At 39.5% G+C, this 18083-nt stretch overlaps 1 protein-coding gene across 1 annotated transcript; it reads right to left on the bottom strand.

Moving 5' to 3' along the window:
* Positions 1–890: 890 nt before the first annotated feature.
* Positions 891–16234, bottom strand: LOC106092669 (ATP-dependent Clp protease ATP-binding subunit clpX-like, mitochondrial). The gene is made up of 6 exons (XM_013259576.2): positions 15599–16234; positions 3271–4216; positions 2935–3211; positions 2703–2852; positions 2411–2632; positions 891–1286 (listed from the first exon to the last, which is right to left on the bottom strand). The coding sequence occupies exons 1-6, from the start codon at positions 15669–15671 to the stop codon at positions 1104–1106; spliced, it is 1851 nt and encodes a 616-aa protein (XP_013115030.2). The 5' UTR covers positions 15672–16234; the 3' UTR covers positions 891–1103.
* Positions 16235–18083: the final 1849 nt, after the last annotated feature.

The following is an 18083-nucleotide window of genomic DNA, read 5'->3' on the forward strand; positions in this document are numbered from 1 at the left end:
GCTCTTTTATTGTACATAGCGACCTCTTTAGGAAACAACAGTCCTTTTATGTTTGTTGGCAAACCATAGAATTCTGACAATCGATAAATCCCTTACAAACGCCTCCGTAATTGTAACTTTCTAGCATATTCCCTAGGCCCTAAATAGTGTTACGACCCGATGCCGAATTACCGTATACGTGATCGAGTGCGCTTTCATTTCGAATGAAATTTCATCTCGTGTACCACTTGTACATAAATTTTGATGTAAATTTTTTATAAATAATGCTCGATTTAAGCATTCGCGTTCTTAAATTTTAAAAATTCCCGTTCAATAAATAGATACATAATTCACATAGAGATATTTCGAACGGCCCCTGAGATTGTATTCACTATGGCAATGCCTACGATAATTGCCTAACTGGCAATTAACTGAATAAAATCCATGTTTATCTTACAATTGATTTTATTTTATAATTTCTTTAATATCTACAACTAAAAATATGCATTTAAAAATGTCCTTTGAATAGGTTTCGTTAGATAATATAAAATAACTTTGTTTTCGATTTTTTTTTAATTTTTTGATGAAATCTAAAAAATATTTTTTTTATATTATACTGATTTTTTCTCTTTGCTAACAAAATTTTTTAATTACATATGTATGTGTGTGTTTTTAAATCGTATTATCTAAAATAATTAATATAGGTATATTTTCACAATTGCCTATTTCCTAGAAATTGGGAGGAGGGACATACAACTTTATAGAGATTTTGTCTAATTCCTTAAAAAAAAAATCTTAGGTGCCTCTGTTCCTTGGGAAATGAAGAATCTAGCTATGTAAGGAGTTAGTTTTTAGAGCACACCTCTTGTGTGTGTTGTAACATAAATTCTTATGATTATGGATTAGGTAGATTGGTTGGTTGGTTGATTGCGTTACATGTTGTTGTTTTTTTGTTTTTTACTTTAATTTTATAAATACACGCGGATTAAAACGTTTCGGAATTTTAAACTTAGCATTCTACACTACTAAGTAGGGAAGGAAAGTGCCTGGGTGTGGTAAGAGAAAAAACAAATCTTGGAACAGCGTACCATTTGGGGGAATTGGGGCGTATTGTTGTCTCAAACCTATTGGGTGGCACGCACCTTTGTGGTTTCACTATCTTCGCTGTCATCATTATCGGTGCTAGCGGTTTCATCCTTACGTATATAGGTGGGTGGGGCTTGGCCCCTAACACAGGACGATGTTATGTGAACAGTCTTGATGTCCGAACCAGGAACTTCAAACATGGGATCGAGCAAAAGTTGTTCCTATAAATAAAAGATAAAAAGGAAGGTTAGTTACTTAAAGTTGTATTGGAACATTGTGAGGGATGAAATATTTTTTCTTCAATTTTTGCTAATTGCAAATTTGCCCATGAACATTCCACTAAGGAACAGGGGCAAACTTCTCACATATCAATGAGTGCAGTCCGATTCAAGTTTAAGCTCAATGATAAGGGGCTTCCTTTTTATAACCGAGCCCGAACGGCGTGTCGCCATCTCTTTTGTGGAGAAGTTTTTACCTGGTTGCTATATCAGATGGTACAGTACCTCACAAATGTCGACAACATTGCAAATTTTGCCCATGAACATTCCACTAAGGAACAGGGGCAAACTTCTCACATATCAATGAGTGCAGTCCGATTCAAGTTTAAGCTCAATGATAAGGAGCCTCCTTTTTATAGCCGAGTTCGAACGGCGTGCCGCAATGCGGCACCTCTTTGGAGAGAAGTTTTACATGACACCGCTGAAAATTTTTTTCTGATAGTCTCGCCAAGATTCGAACCCAGGCGTTCAGCGTCATAGGCGTACATGCTAACCTCTGCGCTACGATGGCCTTCAATGTTTATTTTATCCTAACTCTCCCATTGTTGTTGTAGCTACATTTTCATGTGGAAGTGGAGATCCTCGTCAAGCTCCTGTATGTGAGCTAGCTCGTTCCGGATCGATCGCTGAGGGAACAATGTGGCCATTGGTTGTTAAAAGGCGCCAATAACTCATCTTGTCATATCAAGCATCATAGGCACTCAGTATTTGTGCAAGAGCCGGTGTCGCCCGGCCTCTCACCGACTCTCCGCTTGATACCGCTGATTGCCCGCGACTGCCGTTTCAGCTACTCCGGAGCATGCCACTATCCGCAACCTGTGGAAGCGACCGCTAGCTCGCAGCTAAGCTTCTCGTGACAGCAATGAACACCACAGATCGGATCTCAATGTTCCAGCCTGTGTGGTGCTCACATCTATACCGTGCCTGGTACTCTCCTCTAATGTAGATGTTGATGATCAAAAATTTCCCTAACGTGGAGTTTTAATGATCTATCTCCCCTCAGACGCTGATAAAATTCTCATTTTCCTCCCGAAACCTTTTAAAATTGTGTAGTTTTTTAAGCTCACCATTATTGAACGTAAACCTCTGGCTCCGGTCTGCCGTTCCATGGCCAAGGCGGCAATAGCTTTAATGGAATTTTCCGTAAATGTCAAATCGACATGATCCAAACCAATCAAAGCCTTATACTGAGGAATTAAAGCATTTTTGGGTTCGGTTAAAATTCGAACCAGCATGTTTACATTAAGACTGTGGAAGGGCACAATCACAGGGAAACGTCCAACGAATTCCTGAAAAGAAAACAAAAACAACAATGGTTAAAAAAAAAAGCCCAAGAGAAAACCCCAATCATGCTTCTACCGGTATCATGCCAAATTCGACGAGATCACGAGCTTGTACTTTAGTCAAACATTTATCACGTTCCTCTTGGTCATCATCCATGGGACTGGCTGTAGATTGAGCAGCACGCCGACCTGAAGAGCCCGAAGTGGGAGCACCAAAACCCAAATACTTTGCAAATGATTAAAAAAAGGTAGAGAAAATGTTTCCTTAAATTTCCTTAAAAAATAATAAATGAAAATTCCAAACAGACCTTTTCATTTAGCCTCCTGGCAATGAGACGATCCAAACCGGTATAGGCACCAGAGGCAACAAATAGAATATTAGTAGTGTCTACCTGTACAGTTTCTCCCCTCAACTTTCGTGGTGAATTGCGCTCAGGAACATTGACAATTGTGCCTTCCAACATTTTGAGCATGCCTTGTTGTACACCTTCACCACCCACATCACGCAATTGATGAATACCAGGTACAGCACCAATTTTGTCAACTTCATCTAGGAAAACTATGCCAGTTTGGGCACGTTCAACACTAGAAAGTACAAAAAACAAAGAAGTTAGGACTCGGAAGTTGGAGATTTATTTGCTTACTTGTAATTGGCATCTTGTAGTAACTTTGAAATAACACTTTCAATGTCTTCACCCACATAACCAGCCTGTGTCAATGTGGTGCAATCACATATGGCAAACGGCACATCCAAACATTTGGCTATTGTCTGAGCTATCAAGGTTTTGCCCGAACCTGTGGGCCCCAGCATTATGATGTTACTTTTCTCTAATTTAATCTCATAGTTTTGTTTCTCCAATATCTCGGACCCCGTATCATGGCTATGATGGTGATTCGTTGTACTCTGACTTTGTTTGGGTGGTAACTCTGTGCCCGTTGTAGCTATGGTGTGTCCTATGCCGGTAATGTGTAGCAAATCTCCTCTTGTACCCATGGGATCATTCATCATGGCACTATTTTGGGCCATTTGCTGCTGTTGTGGACTCACTTGCGGCAGATTGTGATGAATGCGTTTGTAGTGATTATAGACGGCCACCGAGAGTACTTTTTTGGCAAAATCTTGTCCCACTACATGTTTATCCAGATATTCCATGATTTTTTGAGGCGGTGGTGGTGGTTTTCTTTGATTTTTCACTTCCTCCTTGATATTTCGTTTTGTATCAACCTCGGACAATACAACAAAGAAATGATTGCACTTGGCACATTTAACAAAGCGTGTGGAGCTGACGAAGGTTTCCACTTGGGTGCAGGGACTACCGCATTTCGGGCATTGTAGGTAATTTTTATCATTTGGTGGTTCTCCGGAACTTGAGCCACTACCTCCGGCACTGGCTCCGCCCGAAGATGCCGATGAGGAAGAGGATGAATTTCCCCCACCAACTGTGCCACCGGTACCAGTGCCAATACCTCCACTTCCTGCACCGGCAGCATGTGCTAGGGTAATATCGAAACGTGGACTAGTTGCCACATGGTGGCAACGTGTTGCTAAGGCTGATAAACATCCTGATTGATGATTGGGACAATATAAACCTGAAAGCAGTAAAAAAAACTTGAGGTGAGTAATAATCCAAATAAGCACCACAGAAATAACAAAAATATATGGGTTCAATGAGTATGGGTGCTAAGTGTATTCCCAGCTATCAATAGGATCCGACTATGTCTGACGTCCGACGTGTCTGCACATAGCCGGACGGAACATACAACAATTCTCACCAAATCCGGAGAGAAATCGGTTCAAAAAGTCTTTTCTGTTTCGACATTTAAAAACGAAATCGTAACGATTTCTCTACAGCATGTCGGAGGAATGTTTTGTTTGGCCCCAAGTGCGGCCAAATTTCCCGGCGCAGGCAGTGGTACTCGCAGACGAGAGTGATGAGATTCGTTGAATGGACCCCACTAACCCATTAACCCCAGAATCAGCGAGCTGATTCTGGAAATAAACAGGGTAGTCAACGAACATAGGTGGAATTGTGGCTGGAACACCTGAAACAATGTAACTTATGCACTGGTTAAGGCAAGCTGTTTCGAACCCCGGTAGACAGGATGATAGGACCTCAGTCACTTTTGGCGAAGTAACCGTGATTGATCCGAAGAGATGCGCCTGGTTGTTCAACCGTCAATTTATTGTGCATCCCGAGAATGACAGGGCAAGGAGGAGAGCCATTCGCCATATCCGTGGTCTCCAAGCCGATGGACAGCCATCACAATTTACCGTAGGCGAAGGTACGAATGCCATCCTGGTAGCTATTTACTGCATCTGCTACCGTGTCTGCATGAATGTTGTCTAAAACCGCTTGATCTAGAAGTTCTCTCTTGAAGCGCTGAACCTCACGCTGTAGATCATGTTGATCTCCCTTAAGGCTTCCGGGCAGTGGATATCCATCCACAAGATGATGATTTAGATGGTCTCTGCGATAACAGCCCAAAAGGTATTGCTTAGGCAACATGTAGTTATGTCTTCGCTCTGGTAGGATCTTTGTCTCCTGATGGAGTTGGTACACATGAGAACTGAGGAGACAGCTCGAAGGACGGCATTCTGACAGATCTCAATATTATTCCACTGCATGCCACAGAGCCAACGATATTATTCGACTGCATGCCACAGAGCCAACGATACCACACAGGCGCTGCATAACTTACCACAGACCGGCCAATTCCCTTGTACGTGGTCAACAAGGTTTCTTTGTCAGCACCCCAAGTGCTGCCGCCAAGTGACTTGAAGACCTTGTTTCTACTTTTAACCTAGTCGCAAATTGCTATGGCATGTGGGGATAATGTGTAAAAGCTGTCAAATGTGACAAGTATTTTGGGAAACTTGATAGTCAGAATCATTTCTCCATCGACCATCACTTACAGCTCAGTATTCACCCCACGCGTATTTGTAATGAACAATGTGGCTGCAGATATGGTGGCAGATATCTTCAGATTTCTTGCAGCGAAATATGAGGCAAGTTCGTTGAGGTAGACGTTCAACCTATCGCAGATGTCAACAATGGATGGGGGCCTGATGCCATGATCGTCCGCATATAATACGATCTCTAAGCCGTCTGGAGGAGATGGAATGGAGGATAGGTAGAGGTTAAACGCTGCCGGATATATCACCCAGCCCAGGGGAACTCCCTCTTTTACTCTACGGGAAATGACTGAGGACCACACAGATAAATCGCGACCCAGCGTTTTGGGCCTGGCTGGATGGACGTGTTGGCGTTGTCCTCAAATAGTTTGGAATGGTTGACCGTGTCGAATGCCTTCTATAAGTCCAGTGCCACGAGGACCGTCCTATCACATGGTCTGGACTGATTGAAGCCACGGCAAATGTGTGCCGTGATGGCATGCAAAGCAGTTGTTGTGCTATGCAGTCTTCGAAATCCATGATGATGCTCGATGAATCCAAATACTCTTAAGACGCTCGGGAGGAGTAATGCCTCAAGCGTCTTTGCTACTGGTAAGAGAAGGAAGACCGGTCTGTACGACTCCCCCAAACTCAGGTCCTTTCCAGGCTTAGGTAGCGGGATTACTCTGCATATTTTCCTCACATCGGGACCTATAAGTGTTCAAGACAGGTTGAGGATAGCAGTAAGGTACTCAACTCCAGTAGTAAGGTACTCAACCATCAGCGTAAAGATTCCGTCGGGGCCCAACGCCTTGGATTTCCTTTTCCTGCGGTATTACAATGAACTAAAAAGTTAAAAGTTTATCTAATTTCATACTGCTACTGAAACATGAGGCCACCGTAGCACAGAGGTTAGCATGCCAGTCTATGATACTGAAGACGTGGGTTCGCATCCTGGCGAGAACATCAGACAAAAGTATTTCAGCAGTGCTTACATTTGTGAGGTAGTGTGCTATGCATAGAAGTCATATAAAAACTTCTTCCCAAAGAGATGTTGCACTACGGCAGGCAGTTCGGACTAGGGTATAAAGAAGAGGTCCTTTATCATTGAGCTTAAACTTGATTCGGACAGCACACATTGACATGTGAGAAGTTTGTCCAAGTACCTTAATAGAAAGTTAATGGGCAGATTTGCATTTTACTAAAACCCCTAGCAAGAATAAAAGGTCCATTGGCCAAATGGATTTGCACCCTTGGTTGACCCATACAATTTAAATTTATTTATTCCACTTTATTAATCTATCTTTCAGTTGTTGACCTATGGTATGCTAAAGGTTTATCTAAAAATTCCACTTTATTGATTATTTTTTAATTATTAAACACAGTGGTCAGTAATTAACACGTTTGCCTCTGACTTGTATTTTTTGCCTTTGAACTTAGTTGAAAATAATCGCACGAGACGTGCCAGTTTTGGCATTGTAACTAGTTTAAGAGGCTGTATATGAATTAGAATTTTAAATTGTTTACAAATCTCTCTTACGGCGATTATTCACAATACGTGTGTCAATGTATTATTCCAAATAAAACAGGCAAAAGAGTTTTAAGTTAAGCCTGACAGATCTCATATAACCTCCACCATGTATCGCATTAGTCAAGTTTTTTGAACAATTTTTGTATAGGCAGTTGATGTGGTTTATATGGAAGAAATGATTTGGACCGAATTAGTCACAATTGTAGGAAGTCATAACAGGAGATTAGCAGTATAGGCTAAATGGAATTGAAATTACGCCCTAGGGAGAACAGTATTTATGGAAGCTATATGAGGTCATGCTAAATTTGAGTCGTAAAATAATTGCGGCTACTTGGTGCTCAAGAAATTAAGCCGGTAGATTGGTATATATCGGAGCTATATCTAAGCAAAACATCACGTGCAAAATTCCAAATTGAATAATTGAGGCATCTAGAATCTCAAGTAGTCAAATCGAGAAATCAGTGTATATAGGAGCTATATCAGGTTATAAACCGATTTTGACCATAATTGGCATAAATAACGATCTGAACCAGAATTGGCATATAATTCAAAATTCCAACCAAACCACTAAGTAAAAAAGAAGTCCAGTCGAGAGATCAGTTATTATGGGCTCTATATATTCACATGAACCGGTATTGTCATTTCGCTAATTTAAAATCCCAACAGACAAGCATTTTTGTGAAATTCCCAACGGCTAGCCCTACTCCTTCAAAAATAAGCGTGCTTTCCAAAGGCAAAAAGACGGCCGGTGGAAATACTTTTTTTGTTTCAAATGACAAAAATGTGTATGTGCAAGAAATAAACAAGTATAAGCGTGTTAAGTTCGGCCGGGCCGAATCTTATATACCCTCCACCATGGAGCGCATTTATCGAGTTCTCTTCCCGGCATATCTTCTTAGGCAAAAAATGATATAAGAAAAGATTTGCTCTGCTATTAGAGGGATATCAAGATATGATCCGGTTTAGACCACAATTAAATTATATGTTGGAGACCTGTGCAAAATGTCAGCCAATTCGAATAAGAACCCTTTGAAGGCTCAAGAAGTAAAATAGAGAGATGGATTTATATGGGAGCTGTAGGCTACAGACTGATTCAGACCATAATAAACACGTATGTTGATGGTCATGAGAGGATACGTCGTACAAAATTTCAGGCAAATCAGATAATAATTGCGACCTCTAGAGGCTCAAGAAGTCAAGATCCCAGATCGGTTTATATGGCAGCTATATCAGGTTATTAAACGATTTGAATCATACTTGGCACAGTTGTTGGATATCATAACAAAACTTCGTGCAAAATTTCATTCCAATCGGATAAGAATTGCGCTCTCTAGGCTCAAGAAGTCTAGACCCAAGATCGGTTTATATGGCAGCTATATCAGGTTATGGACCGATTTGAGCCATACTTGGCACCGTTGTTGGATATCATAACAAAACAAGTGGTGCAAAATTTCATTCTATTCGGATAAGAATTGCGAACTCTAGAGGCTCAAGAAGTCAAGACCCGAGATCGGTTTATATGACAGCTATACAAGGTTATGGACTGATTTGTACCATACTTAGCACAGTTGTTAGAAGTGATACTAAAACACTATGTGCAAAATTTCAGCCAAATCGGACGAGAATTGCGAACTCTAGAGGCTCAAGAAGTCAAGACCCAAGATCAGTTTATATGACAGCTATACAAGGTTATGGACTGATTTGTACCATACTTAGCACAGTTGTTAGAAGTGATACTAAAACACTATGTGCAAAATTTCAGCCAAATCGGACGAGAATTGCGCCCCCTAGAGGCTCAAGAAGTCAAGACCCAAGATCGGTTTGTATGGCAGCTATATCAAAACATGGACCGATATGGCCCATTTTCAATACCAACCGACCTACACTGATAAGAAGTATTTGTGCAAAATTTCAAGCGGCTAGCTTTACTCCTTCGGAAGTTAGCGTGCTTTCGACAGACAGACGGACGGACATGGCTAGATCGACATAAAATGTCGCGACGATCAAGAATATATATACTTTATGGGGTCTCAGACGAATATTTCGAGTAGTTACAAACAGAGTGACGAAATTAGTATACCCCCCATCCTATGGTAGAGGGTATAAAAAAATCATATCCATTCCCATTTTATTTCTATTCTAAGAAGAGCTTTTTATGATCGAAGTATTTTTCAATGGAAAAGTAAAGCCAGAAGATACCACAAAACCAACCATGGCATGACGCGTTTCGATTGCGAAAACGCCTCTATGATATAAGTACCACACTATCACGCTCGACATCCTGTCTGCTAGCTGTGTGTGTGTGTAGTGGCATACTTTTTGTCTACTCAACTGCACTACTCCCATGGCATACGCATGTTCTGTGCGTCTTTCGGGAGTTTTGTCAATGGCTTCGAACGCTAGAGACAACGGCCATTCACTTTTGGCTTATATGACCAACTTTTGCCTGGAATATTGCTTCGAGTCGGTCAAAAAGGATTTACAAGCCGCAAGAATGCCGTTAATTTGGCTTTCTTAGACTTTTCCTTACTCCCAAAAATGGCCAAAAGTATGTGGAATTGGCATCTGGCGAAGTGGGAAGCCGCTGTTTGGATTAAATGAAGTGTGAAGCATGTTCTTTTAGTCATTCTTGGTTTACAAATGCTTTAAGCGATGTTGGTACGTCCATGGTCTGAGAACCAAATGTTTGCGTACCCACGGCTCCAAAGCAGCTGCCAAAATGTTTTTCCGATAATAAGTCGCGTTTACCAAAAAAGCTAGACTCGATGAAAACGATTGGAGAGCTGCCATCGGGGATCGCAGCTGCCCATACATACCATCATTCGAGATGGAAAATTACTTCGTTGGCCAAATTCTCGTACGTGCGCTTGGTTAAGTACACACGATCGTTCTCCAAGGACGACATTCACCCGGTAGCTATTTACCGCATCTGCTACCGTGTCTGCATGAATGTTGTCAAGACCCGCATGATATGCCGCTTGATCTAGAGGTTCTCACTTGTAGCGCTGAACCCACATTGGTATGTGTAGGTAGCCATCCACGTAAAGTTTCAAAGTTGAGCAAGCTCGTTCCGGCCCATAGGACCGGTTACAAAGGTCTCATGGAGTCGTTCCTACTCTTATATTCAGTTGAGGCAATACTATAGTTTGGAAATTTAATCAACAGGGAAGACTTCAACCACACCATTAGGACCATTTTGCTGAAAAAAAGACACTTTATACCGAACATTCCCCTATGCTAAATAAAGCCAACTAAATTTTTTCCCATTTCATTTATAATTCATTCTCCCCTATCGTAACTACGCCCATGCTAACTATTGTCTTTGCTATATTTCGCTATTGTTATTGTGTTTAATTTTATATTCAATGAGGAAATGACAGAGGAAGTTATGTGGCCCAACCAACCGAACACTCAATGTGGGGAATAGCGCGAAACAAGTAAGCTTGAAATGAACATGTACGAAATCGCAGACAAAACTAAACTTGACTTAAATAAAATGTTGACCAATCGCCTGCCCATTAAAGCCAAGTAACCATAAAGAAAGGTCAGGCGTTTCGTGCTTGCGGTGTGATATACACAATAAATTCATGATTGATGATGGCGAAAAGGAGAAACAAGTTTGTTCTAGGCTTAGAGCAAGAAGGCGGGAACGGGTTTTGTGCTGCGTTCATTGGAATTGAATTTGTTGATTCAAAAAAAAAAAAAAAACAAAATCTATATACGTATAAGCAAAAAATACAATAAAAGACAAAATGTAAAGTCAGCTGTTTACAGTGTTGCCGTTTTGATGCAATGAAGAAAGAAAAAATATACTTTAAATCAGACCGTTTTAATTTTAATATCCAATGTGAGGGGTACTAAGGACGTCGGAGGTACCATAAGGAGAAAAAAACCAAAAGATTGTGTCTAATATTAATAAGGGATAGGGGTTTTCAACTTGCAGGGCATGTATAATAATGTTTTAGACTACTATGTTGGTGTATTGTTTCTTGTGAAGAAAATTTGGTGCAAAAACTCAGACTACACCAATGAAAAATTTTACTATGGCCAAATCTCAGTTTGTAGGGGAATAAAGTAAGGGAAATTGAAAGAGAGATCATCCCAATTAAGCTGAGTATTCTGTTCAGCTTTTCAGACGGAATGCTATCAAACTCCATATAAAAAACGTCAGCGAAAAACGTCCCTGCTCATAGTGGAGAAAATGGCAAAAAAAAAACTGTGACAACACTTAAAACTATTGCCGGCATCATCTTTGTTTGTTTTATTGGTTTCAGTAGTTTGTTTTTGTCTGAGAAAAAGTATAAAAAAATAGAGAAAACATTACGTGCAGGTAAAGAGACATGTTTTGTTATGAAAACAAAAATATTTGATTGCTGTCAAATTTCGCTCGCGAAACATTTAAAAATGTCAGCGGCTATTCCGAAAGCAGAAGAGAATACCAACCCTTATTTGGTGTCGAGGTTACCTTATAGTTTTTTTTTTATATACTATCGCGACACTTTTGAGCAAACTTCATTGAACTTCCAGAACTTGAGTACATTAGATAAGGGTTGGTAATCCATTCCGCTTTCGGAATAGCCGCTAAAGTTTGTAATTGTTCCGCGAGCGGAATTTGACAGCAATCAAATGTTTTTACTTCCATGCCAAAACATGTTTTCTTATCTGCACTTATTGTTTTCTCTATTTTGCATATTTTTTCTGAATTACATAAAGAAAAACGAACCAATAAAACAAACAAAAATAATGCCAGCAATAGTTTAAAGTGTTGCCACTATAACATTTTTTTGCCATTTTCCTCACTATAAACTGAGTTTTACTTTTCCGCCGATTTTCAGCCAACGTTTCGCCGACGTTTTTTTATATGGAGTTTGAGAGCATTCCGCTCGACAAACTGAACAGGATACTCAGCTTAAAGTGTGAGTCCCGTTAGACTTCTAGTCATTCAGGAAACGAAGTGAATATCGTATAGTACAATCAACTTTGACGCTTGTATGCGAGCGTTATTCTGTGCTGCCAAACGTGAAATAGTGTTTTTAGTCGTCAAAGTTAAAAATTGTTTTTCTTACGCGAGTTGTTATTTTTGGCATTTGTTTGTAACGTCGCATTTTTCAACACGACGTTCCTTAGGCCTTTAGAGTAACTCTAAAGGCCAAAAATGCAACTCTGAAAAGTTATTCTGTTTCGGCCTCTTGAATCGAGAGATCTGTCATCCGGCCCATGGCGGACATCAGCACTTCCTTGCCCTCGCATAATAGTCTGCAATAGTTTGTCATATTTTTTGCCTGATCTGAAATAACTGTATCCCAGCGAGCCCATATTATTAATACATCTGCTAGTTCAGCCAATAATATTCAACTTACAAACTGATTTCTCTGGACATATCCTACAAAAGATGCAAGTTCGTATATATCAATGATGAGTCTCAAAGGTGACGATGCCTTTTGTTGGATTCTAAGTCTCAACAAGTAAATCAAAAATGGCTGATTTGAATTATCTTTGTGGCCGCCAGTCTACTGTGGTCGGACTTGTATGGAAAGAGCGGCGAAAAATACATAAAAGCCACATTTATTACCCGATTTCGCTGAAATTTGGTACGGTGAGTTGTACTATGCCTACCGATGTCCAAACCGAATATGGTTAAAATCGGATTTTATTTCGATATAGCTGACATATAGACCGATCTGCCGAATTTTAGTCTTAAGCCCGAAATTGCCGCATTTATTACACGATTTCGATTTTCATCCTAGATGTATGGTCTAGTGGAGGTTCAAGGGGGAACATAACTAAAAACCTTCTTGAAGCTCAATTACACTGGCGAGATAATATTACAAAACATACAAATAAAACACTAATTTTGAATAACCTATACAACAACTTATCATACACAAGACCACAAAAAACGCAAGTTAATACCATTACTTTCAATATTCTTTATAAATGTTATCAAAATAAATTTGATTTATTATTCTATAATTATATTGTTTTCACTTCACTTTTACTCGCAACTGAAACCAACTAATTATCTCTTCTCTTTTGGTGCTTCTATTAAAGAGTACCGTTAAAATGAGTCAACTACATGTATGTATACTTTCAAGATGCTTAACCTCTTAAGAGTTAATGAATGCATATTTGGTACCAAATAGTAGACTCATCATTTTTTTGAATTTTGGCTAATGGCGGCGATCACTGTGCAGTCGTTTGGGTAATTAAGGGATAAGAAGTCGAAAGTCCGTAGACCGATAGGTTGAACGTCTACCTCATCGATCTTGCCGCCTATTTCGCTGCAAGAAATTTGAACAAATCTTCGGCCACATTGTTCACTACATAATCACTGGAGGTAAATGATTGGCTGGATGTGAGAGTCGAGGGAGTAAAAATTCCGACCATCAACTGTCCCAAAATACGAGGTGCCATATTTGACAGCTCTTTCACGTCCTTAGCACATGCCAGTGTGGCCTCGCCATCTATGTGACACACAGTAGAATAATGTACAGATCTGTCAGAATGCCGCTCGAACTGGGACGAGTTGTCTTGGAAAGGTACCACCTAGTGCCAAAAAAAGGAATTAATTGGACGATTTCTGCATTACTAGTTAGTGATTTTTTACTTTTTAAAGTTTGAAGTTTTTGCTTTGTCACGGGAGCCTAATACTCGCCTATTTAATTTAATATAAATTGTTCTAATATCTATGAGTGCAGTCCGAGTAGTTTTAGTCTAATGATTAGTGACCCCTTTTTGCGAATCTGAACGAAGTTTTGCAGTTGCAGTTAAACCTGAACACATTGCAAATTACCGGCAATCCCATGGCAGCCTGTTGTACGTACCGGATTGACTCGATGGAGTTCTTCATCGACAAGGGGTGCCAACTCAGTGTATAAACTGTTACAACAATAACAAATTAAGGGGAAAATTTCAACTGAACATGTTTTCTGAGGGTCCATCCGAGATTGGAACCTCGGAGTTCGGATGGATCAAACAAAATAACAGCTGGACGATCAAAATAAAAACATTCAATGGCGTTAATTCGTTGTTGAGATTTTCGTTGTATTTGCTTTTTCCAATCCTATTGCTAGGCTTCAAAAGCAAATATTTTCGTTAAAATTATACATTAATGTAATTGAAAAAATTTAAAAAAAATTTACTTCAGTGCTCTTTTACACAAACTTTTACTCTTTTTACCTTTTTTACAATTTTAGTTACGCATTTTACTTGTAAATCGTTGGCATCACTGGTTTTGTTAGATGACGACAGTATTATGCTGTAGAATTCATGCCATAAGGGTGGTACTATGTTCGGTTTAAGCGAAATTTTTTCATGACTACTTTTGGAGGGCATTGATTCCTTTTTTTACCCCTAGTTGGACGTGTTCCAGAGTGACATTGACTTGCCGATGTACGTTTAATCATGAGGACCTCGAAAATCTTATAGCAATACCCAGAGTTGTCTATTGCTGTTAGCTAGCTGTCTCTTTCGTTGGTAGCAAAACCAAAGCCAATAGAGAGCGTTGAAGGTTTCTAAAAAATCTTCCCGAAATGTATAAAATCTTTCATGACTCCTTTATTTGCTATGCTTTTTTTTTATTGGTGGACATTGAAATTAAGGAGGCACAATTTTATTATTCTTCAGTTATACACAGATAGATAAAATTGCTATCTGACTTTCCAACCCTGGCTTTCAGCTTCATAGGCAAATACATATATCTCTGATCCACCCTGGGGCCCATAATCAAATGTTTGGGGTTTCAAAAACTCAACTTTGTCCAACTTCAGCCTATTAGAGACTACCGTCCACCTTAAATCTATCCAAAGCCTAACCACTCTCCGATATATCTAAGCCGACAACTTTGCTATCACAAAGCCATTCAGTTACAAAATTTAAAAATGGTAGCATTGGCAACACTGCCTACTACAAAAACAAATACCATCACACATCTAAGCGTGCTGATTTTGCATTGTAATAAAAGCGAATAAAAGTCAGGAATACAACCACTATGTGATTAATTGACAATAATCAAATGATGGTTCTACATAGACAGAGAGAGTAAGAGAGACATTTCATGACCTTGATTTGATAACAAGCCAATCAATGCAAGTTGAAAAAAGGGAATATAAGCAAAGAAGCTTGGGGGTAAAAAGGAACCCCCCAAAATTTAAATGAGAAACAATGAAATCTAAGAATTGCAAGGATATTGCCCTTGAATCGATCTAACTGTCAAGACCTGTCTAGTTGTCAAACCCACAAAAAAATAACAATTCAATGCACTTGCCTTGAACCAAAAAAGACAACGTTGCTGCATATATTTACCTAAAGAACAAAGGCATTTATTTATTTTTGTTTTTTGGGAAACAAAAAGAAAATAAGCAATTGTTCAAAACAAACAAAAAATTAATTGATGACAGGTTTGCTGGAGTAGGTTTATCAACCCTACAAGTATTTGCAGCCAAAGCTTTATGCAGATCGTATGATTATGAAATGTCATCGCATCATTCCAAATGAAACGATGCTGTTGCTTCCAATCATCTCTCCTCCTCCACATTTATCAACTTACCTCTTAGCCAACAATGGTGTACACCAGCTTTCGGTAGCTGGGATAGCAAAACTATGTGGCGAGCCACACTCATAATCTGGCCACGAAACTAAAACTCTTGCGACGCCTTGGATCCACTTAGTCTTATCTCTGTTCGTTGATATAACAGCTGCTGGTAACTTTAATCTGTTTTTTGCGAATATTTAATTTTGTTATGTGTGCTTTTTGGATTTCCTATTTTCTTTGTGGCCACATTCACTAACACCGCCACACAATAACACTGTAACACTCACTAGGGCCCTTTTTTCTTTCGCAATTCTTGCCTTTTTAGTAATTGTATATTTGAAATGGCCTTTCTTCTTCGATTTAAGACGCAATTTTCCACTTTATTTTTATACAAATTAATTATCCACTTTTCTTGACCTCTTCTTATTTTTTGTAAATTTTTTCTTCTTTCTCTTAGCACTCGCGACGATGACTTTTAGCGTAGATCTGACAGTTACTGCTAACGCATGAGGTATGTTCAATGGTCGCCAATGGAAATTGACATTTTATTTTCCCTTCCTTTCTTTACTCAGCGGTCAGCTGTTGGCAATATACAAAACAGTGGTTTTGTTAAGCGATTTTGAGTGAACAACAAATTTTGTATGCTTTTCTATGTGAATCGAAAACTAAAGTCATAAAATAGAAATGAATTAGTATACATGCATATATCGATGGCTTTATATAAAAAGAGCCTAGTTTGTTTAAAGGGGAAGAAAATATGTGCTTAATTAAATCCGTAAAATTTTAGATAGATTTGCGTTGTTTTTTTTTTGTTTAAATATATATTTAAATTTTTGTTATATCTATAATATTACGGATTTTTTTCTTCTCCTGTAACGAACAAAAAATCGAGTTAGGCTCTTTTTACCTACTAAATATACCACTTCCAGTAATGTTTCCTAATTAATGCAAAAGTCGCCTGATACTCTGTCTTAGGAATAGGCTCTATTTTGTTGCGCTGTTGGTGCTGTAGTATTTTTCGTATGCTTGGTTCTGTTGAATATCCAGATCCAAGAACTTTGCTACTAAAGTGGGGTGCATCCAGGGGGATCTGGGTGTAAGACGATTGGGCTAAAAAGGTGTGTGATGTGGACCCAGATCACAATCGGGACACACATTCTGCATGTTGTCATCAATCCTTGCTCTGTAGGATTTGAGGCGGCTGCATTTGTCGAATTGTAATTGATCCAGAACCATTCTGGTTTGCCGAGTGAGGTTAATTTCTTCAGGTGCAATGGGAGGCGGACGTTCTTCAAGGACAACATTTATCGCATCTGCTACCGTGCCAACATAAATGTTGTCTGGTGCTTGAGGTGCCGCTTGATCTAGAGGCTCTCTCTTGTAGCGCTGCACCTCTCATTTTAGATTTGTAAATCAACATTTAGGCTTCTGGGCTGTAGAAACCTGTCCATAAGATAATGATTTGGATGGTCCCTTCGATGATAGCCCAAAAGGACATGTAGTTATGTCTTCGCACGGTTAGGATCTTTATCTCCTGATGGATTTGGACCACATAAGCTGAGGAGACAGCCCGTTGCAGTTCATAGGGCGACATTCTGACAGACCTGAATATTAGTCCACTGAGTGTCACATAGTTGAGGAGACTACACTGGCGCTGCATAATATACCACAGATCGGCCAATTGCGTTGTATGTGGTCAAGATGGTTTCTTTGTCGGCATCCCAAGTGCTGCCGGTAAGTGATTTAAGGACCTTATTTCTTCTTTTGACCTTATCGCAAACTGTTATGGCAAGTGGGGAGAATGTGTAAAAGCTGTCAAATGTGACACAAAGCATTTTGGGCACATCATCTCACGCATCTTCAGATCTCTTGCAGTGAAATAAGAGACTTGTTCTTGCTCGTTGAGATAGACGTTCAACCTAAACCTTTGCTTAAATACTGAGTAACTATGTTGCATTATAAGGCAACCTATTGGCGCCTTTAAATAGCCAATGGCTATCACGTTCTCGCAACGATCGGTCCTATGGATCAACACGGGCTTGCTCACCTATAGAGATTTGACAAAGATCGCTGCCTCCAAATGCAAATGTTGTTTAACAACAACCTTTGTCTCCTGATGAAGGTGGTACGAACAACCTGCAGTCATGGGATTGACAAGGTCTTTGTCTGCACCCAAAATGCAATCGGCAAGTGGCTTGGATTCCAAAAGTTGTCAAATGTGACATCAAGTATTTAAGGATAGGTGGTTATTGTAGTCGCTACACCACGACGATGAAGAGCAGTTAGGCAAGTAGTTACAATCCCAATGTTAAAGGCTCAATAATTCAAATCAGAACTACATAGAGCCTTTTTGTAAATACTTTCTCTCTTTATATAGAGTATTCAGTATAAACATATTTACGTTCCAGTCCAATGTACGTTTTCTCCCTCACCTTATTCTTATTTTCTTATTATCCATAAGAACAAGTGGTAAACACTCTCACTCGTATTTAAATGTTTA

The sequence above is a fragment of the Stomoxys calcitrans genome, chromosome 2 (assembly GCF_963082655.1).
Source record: "Stomoxys calcitrans chromosome 2, idStoCalc2.1, whole genome shotgun sequence".
Taxonomy (NCBI): domain Eukaryota; kingdom Metazoa; phylum Arthropoda; class Insecta; order Diptera; family Muscidae; genus Stomoxys; species Stomoxys calcitrans.